The sequence below is a fragment of the Lynx rufus genome, unplaced genomic scaffold (assembly GCF_022079265.1).
Source record: "Lynx rufus isolate CCGP_SWC_20201006 ecotype Redwood Valley unplaced genomic scaffold, mLynRuf1.p SCAF_22, whole genome shotgun sequence".
Lineage (NCBI taxonomy): Eukaryota > Metazoa > Chordata > Mammalia > Carnivora > Felidae > Lynx > Lynx rufus.
Window position 1 is genome coordinate 9,930,291 of NW_025814837.1, and position 6,393 is coordinate 9,936,683.

Sequence of the window (6,393 nt, forward strand, 5' to 3'; positions counted from 1 at the left end):
ACATTGGTTTCCCAATTTATCATTATATGTTAGATATATTTATAACACATAAGATATATTTATGTATAATCTACATACACAATTATAAAAGTATATTTTCATAAGCAGAGTAGAGTAACATATTATAAGAGGGTTAAGCTCAAAAGTAAATACGTTAGGGGTGCTTGGGTGGCTCAGTCAGTTGAGCATCCGACTCGATTTTGGCTCAGGTCATGATCCCAGGGTTGTGGGATCTAGACCCTGCTTAAGATTCTCAATCTGTCTCTCTCCCTCCCTCTCTCTCTGCCCCTCTCCCCCTCTCATGCTCTCTCTCTCTCAAACTAAAAAAAAAAAAAAAAGTAAATATGTTAGGTGAAAATCAAATAAAAGCACAACTTCTCTCAGGAAGTCCTTAAATAGTCTTGAAAAATCATACCCTAAATGGTACAAAGGAAGTGACGTCCACCTGAGAAAACACGTGAGGAAACAGCCAACTCATGCATGAAACATCTCAAACTCATGTAGGGCTTCTTGAGAGTGAGGCAAGTTATCACTCATATGAGGACTTTAAGACACAGAACATAACACAAGGGAAGAGAAGCAAAAATAATATAAAACAGGGAGGGGGATAAGAGACTCTTAAATATGGAGAACAAACAGAGGGTTACTGGAGGGGGTGCGGGAGGCGAGATGGGCTAAATGAATAAGGGGCATTAAGGAATCTACTCCTGAAGTCATTGTTGCACTATATGCTAGCTAACTTGGATGTAAACTTAAAAATAATAATAAAATAAATAAATAAAAGAATCTCAGCGAGCGAGGCAAGTTAAGCGTGCATTCGATGAGATTTTGCCATGTTTGGGGGTGTGTGTGTGTGTGTCTGGCTTTTATTCTAGGGGACACAAATTCTAAAGATGAATGCTGTAAGTACTACAATCTCTTTCTTTCTTTTCCTTTTGGATTGCCTCAATAGACCTGCTCTCCATTCTCAGCTCTGGAGAGTGTTCAAGGTGTTCGGTCTTCGAACCTTTCAGCCGTCATGTCCTAGTTCTAGGCTGCCACCTTGTGGCTATTAAGTGGATGTGCTTTAGCCGGCCTGTTCAGTGTGCCGCTTGCCTACACCCTTAATTAGACGCCATTCCTCTTACCTTCTGCATGTTCGTCGCTACAGCTAACTCCACCTGGTATTTAGGAACAAGACGTTACTTAGGTGACAGATAAAAAGTAGAAATGCGTGCTTCCTTCCCCCAGAGCTGCCAGTTTTCCTGTCACAGAATCATGAAAATGTATCACAACACTTTATATCCTTCAGGATAACTGTCCCCAAAGCTTAAAATCATGGCAAGGTTGCACATTTTTTTTGGAGTCTACACATAATTAGAGTTCTCCTCTATCCCCAGTTGCCATGTAATCTTTATTTTATTTTAATGTTTATTTATTTTGAGAGAGTGTGTGTGTGCACGAGTTGGGGACAGGCAGTTTCTTCTGGGTATCTTTTTTTTTTTTTATAACAGGTTTTCAAAAAAAATTTTTTTTAAGTTTATTTATTCTGTGAGAAAGAGAGAGAGAGCAAGCACGAGTGGGGTATGGGGCAGAGAGAGAGGAAGAGAGAATCCCAAGCAGGTTCCACATCACTGCAGAGCCCAATGCTGGGCTCAAACCCACAAACTGTGAGATCATGACCTGAGCTGAAATTGAGTCGAACATTTAACTGACTGAACCACCCGTGCGCCACTGGGATATCTTTTTCTTTTGTGCAACTTCTTCTTCTGGTTTAGGAACAATCTGCCCTTCTTCAGCAAGCATCATCTCACTGTGGCACGGAGAGCTCATGTAGGGTTAATCTGACCAGGAGCCAGCCCTGTAAGTTCTACGTCTCATCGTAGGGGCTTTGTCACCTGGATGTGCTCAATGACCACAGAATCTACATCTAAACCCTTAAGTTCACCATTACTCTCTGCATTTTTAAGCACCTGCAGTAAAAATTCTGCACTCTTTTTGGGCCACCGACCCTGTGTCCAGCCCCACTGTTTGCCTGGGCACATGTACCACCAACTCTACCGTTGTAGTGATGGAATGGCACACAGTGCTTCTGTAAAGTGACATCCTTTGGATACTTGGTGGCTTTTCAGATATGCATACCCTTGATGGCCTGGACAGCTTCATGTGTGTTCTCAAGGTGAACACGAAGACTTGAACCTCTTGATTTGAATCATTTTGCAGGGTCTTCTGGTCAAGTGAATAGCAAACCATTTCCAGAGATGACCTCAGGCCACTTACAGGAAGAGCTGGATATTGCCTGTTAATTTTTATTGATTATGCATCGTAATCATTACCTAAAATGAATCCAATTCCTTCAAGTCCCCTTAGAGACTATTATCTCAACATCGTAGTCCCTCAGTGAAGGGAGAGCGGTGCCATTTCTCCTTACTGCCACAAAACAGTTCAACAAATACGTGTTGATTGCCCACTGTGTGTTAGGTTGGGCAATACCAAATGAGCAACATTATCATACCCTCAAAAACTTCATAGTCTATTCTGGTGCAGTGGTTAGTTCTCAACCCCCGGCTGTATATTAGAATCATGTGGGCCTCCCCCCGCTCCCCTCCCCCCCCCCACCCCCGCCAAACCAAATAAATAAAAACCTCTGGAGATGGAATCTGAGTATGCTTGTTTTTCCAAAGGTCCCAGGTGGTCCTAGTGAGCAGGCAGTGTTGAAGACAACTGGTCTAGTTGGGAAAGAGACTTAATACAAATTAATTGTAATGTTCTATTAGAGGTATAAATAAATTGCTATTGAGTAATAAATTCTGCCTAAAGATCAAGCAGAATATAAGGTTCATGAAGGCAGAGAGTTTTGTTTTTTTCATTGATACATCGTAAGCACTAGAACATATCTAGGTTAGTCATTTAATTTATATTGTTGAGCTATGAATGAATCAAATTTCGAAATGAGGTATGGGAAAAGAATTTAAAGGAGAGATACTATAGGGGGCACTTGGGTGGCTCAGTCAGTTGAGCATCCAACTTCGGCTCAGGTCATGATCTCATGGTTCATGGGTTCAAGCCCCGCCTCGGGCTCTGTGCTGACAGCTTGCTCAGAGCTTGGAGCCTGCTTCAGATTCTGTGTCTCCTTCTGTCTCTGCCCCTCCTTCACTTGCGCTCTCTCTTTGTCTCTCAAAAATAAATAAATGTAAAAAAAAAAAAAAACTTAAAGGAGAGGTACTATAAAGAAAAAAGAAAAGAGACTAAGTGAAGAGTATTTGGGGAGAATTTCAAACAGTTAACTTAAACCAGATTGTAGATTGTGTAATGGAGACTAGTGGAAAATTGCATTGATTTCCATGCTAAGGAATTTATTATTTTCATAGTGTGCAGAAATTGGTAAATACCAAAGAACAAAAGAACAAAACAGTACACACAATTTATAGTTTTCAAAAATAACAAATTCTAAGATTATCAAATATTTCTCCTTATGTTCTTACATTCCTATGGACAAGAAAACTGTCTGCCACCGTTTTTATAGTGGAAGACAGTTGATGAAATTAATCTTCCTGTGTTCAAAACTCCACTAATATTTGGACCAGAGAAGCTAAACTGGCAAGTGTCTGGCTTCATTACAGAAGCACAAGATATGAACAGAGATTCAGTTAGAGATTCAATATTGGAAGACAGTGAAAATATGTAACATTGTTGGGAATAAATATCTCCTAAAAAAAGGCAGATTGTCAAATTATCAAGGTACAACTGAAAAGAACTTTGAATGGAATGTGTTAATAGATTGGGAAAAAAAATCTTTAAAGGAAAATTACTCATGAATTAGTGGGGGACAGAATCAGATTTCAAGAGTTCAGATAAAGGTAGCATGATCCCCAGACCAAAGACATTAAAAACAAAAAAGGTATTAGAAAGGAAATTTTAATAACGTTATCATAAACCGATCTCAGTAAGAAAGGAAAGTGGGAAATAGTTAAAGAAATCAAAGTAACTGCATGTCTGAATAACATAAATTTTTTTTAATGGGATCAGTCTTGTATATGGAATGTATAGAAGAATAAAAAGCAGTGATGGTCTAAAACTCTTAAGAATCCTTTCAAGATGGTTAGTGCCCCCAAATAGCTAAGATTCTTTTAAAAATTCTGAATATTATATTTTTTAACTTTTTATTTTTATTTTTTTAAAGTTATTTTTTTATTTTGAGAGAGACAGAAGGAGTGCTAGTGGGGGAGGGACAGACAGAGAGGGAGAGAGAGAGAATCCCAAGCACTGACTCCGCAGGGTCAGTGCATGGAGCCCAACGCCAGGCTTGAACTCTGAAACCATGAGATCACGATCTGAGCTAAAATCAGGAGTCAGATGTTTAACTGACTGAGCCACCCAGGCACCCCCCCCCCTTTTTTTTTTTTTAACTTTTTAGAGATATATTTGGAACAAGGGGGAAAGAGATGGGTTTTCTTTTTGGGACACAAAGTATCACTTACTCCAGTGGTTCTATACTTCGAGGTGCGTGGGAATCACCTCAAGGCTTTAAGACACAGATTGCTAACCCCAACTTCAGAGCTACTATATCAGAAGTCTGGGTTAAAACTTTGCTTTTCTAGGGAGCCTGGGTGGCTCAGTTGGTTAAGCATCTGACTCTTGGTTTCAGCTCAGGTCATGATCTCATGGTTCGTGGGTTCAAGTGCCCTGCATTGGGTTCTGTGTTGACGGCGTGGAGCTTGCTTGGGATTCTCTCTCTCTGTCCCTCCCCTACTCACGCTATCTCTCTCTCTCTCAAAATAAATAAATTAACTTTAAAAAAATTGTATTCCAAAAAAGAATTTCTTTTCTAACAGATTTCCAGATAATGTTGAGACCGTGAGGCCAGGCACCACACTCTGAGACACACTGTGAGATTTATTGCATATCTTGGTTTGAGGTTCATAAGAAGTAGACGCTGATCCAAGGACTCAAGTGTAAGTACTTAGTTTAATTGGGAAGCACAGAAAACAGCTGTCGGGGAGGTGGGACGTGAGTGCTCTGAGAGCATAGGGACGTCAGGACGCCCGTGAACAAATAAGGTGAGAAGTGAGCTTTCAGATGATTAGATCGTATGTAGCTAGCCGGGGAAGGGCATGAGGGGGGAGCCCTCATGTTGAGGAAACAGCATGTGTGAAGACTGTGTTGGGGATGCATGTGGAAACTTCAAGGGATGGGAATCTGTGGCTCTCCCACCCTGGTCTCTAGTAAGGAGGGTGGTGTTAGATGAGGCTGGGAAGGTTAAAGAAAAAGCAAACCGGGGAAGTCTGTAGCCACGTTGAGAACTTTTTTTCTTTTTCTCATGAGAACACTGGATGATTTTAAGCAGCAAATGATGACCACCTGGGGGATATGTATACTAAGGGGAGCAAAAGCAGATTCAGGAAGACTGATCACGGTCCACAAGTAGGGATGATGTCTTTGGGTAGTGGGAGGAGAGTAGACAGGAAGAAAAGCAAAGAACTATTTAGGAGATAAAATAACAGCATTTGATAATGAATTGGATATGTGAGGTGAGGAAAAGACAAGTTCCAAGGATGACTCCCAGGCTTTTTCGGCTTAGGCAAGTGCTAGAAGGTACTATGATTCTGAGTTCTGGAACACAGAAACCTCGGTGTGAGGAGAAGATAGCTATCGTGAACTTAAGGTGCCTGCAAGACAATCAGAGATGCTAAGCAAATAGACATACAGGGCCGGTGCTCAGAGGAGAGGCACAGAGGAAAATTTGAGATCGGTTAACATAAAGACGGTACCTGAAACCTGCACAAATATGATCACTGATGTGCAAACATAAGATCTCTGATTAGGGACAAAGAATGCAGCGAGAAAAGAGGGGGGGAAAGGACTGAGCCTTCCAGAACTCTAGCATGTAAGTAAGTGCCTGGTCGAAGATGGTGAGCCAGCAGGGAAGGAGTAGGAGGGGAATCTAAGGAAAACCAAGGAGAGTTGAGTGTCACATAGGCCAAGAGAAAGCAGTATTTCAACACAGTAAAATAAAACAAGTACTAACTAGCTCTGAGACCGCCATCTAGGAAATAAGGGACTTTTCAGAATTAAGATTCTCAGGATATAAACCCTGACTTCCATCTTTTCTACTAAGGAAAATAATACTTAATATACACTTAGTTACTAGAGAAATTGAAGCTCAAGATACATGAATACAAGTAAATAATATTTCATGTGTATTCATATCTCTAGTTCCAGATAACCGAGTCTCAGTATAAGAGGGACAACCCCATGACAATGGTGACAAGGACAGCTGTTGGCTGAGAGCCTCCCATGTGAAAGCTTCATATCCAATCATCAGGTGGCATGAAAACAATGAAAGGGATGCCCGTGCTCTGAGAATCCACTTCTGCTAAGGTTCACCTGAGCCAACCCCACAGCACCGCGTGC

At 41.0% G+C, this 6,393-nt stretch overlaps 1 protein-coding gene across 1 annotated transcript in view; it reads right to left on the reverse strand.

Annotated features, from left to right (window-relative positions):
• The window catches only part of MEP1B (meprin A subunit beta), an 82,910-nt gene extending 81,098 nt beyond the window's left edge, over nucleotides 1-1,812 (reverse strand). Inside the window, exons 1-2 of the mRNA XM_047086874.1 lie at nucleotides 1,696-1,812; nucleotides 1,128-1,160 (exon numbers count right to left, since the gene is read on the reverse strand). Of these exons, the coding sequence (XP_046942830.1) occupies nucleotides 1,128-1,160; nucleotides 1,696-1,812 (150 nt within the window). The remainder of the gene's footprint in view (nucleotides 1-1,127; nucleotides 1,161-1,695) is intronic.
• Between the last annotated feature and the right edge of the window lie 4,581 nt (nucleotides 1,813-6,393).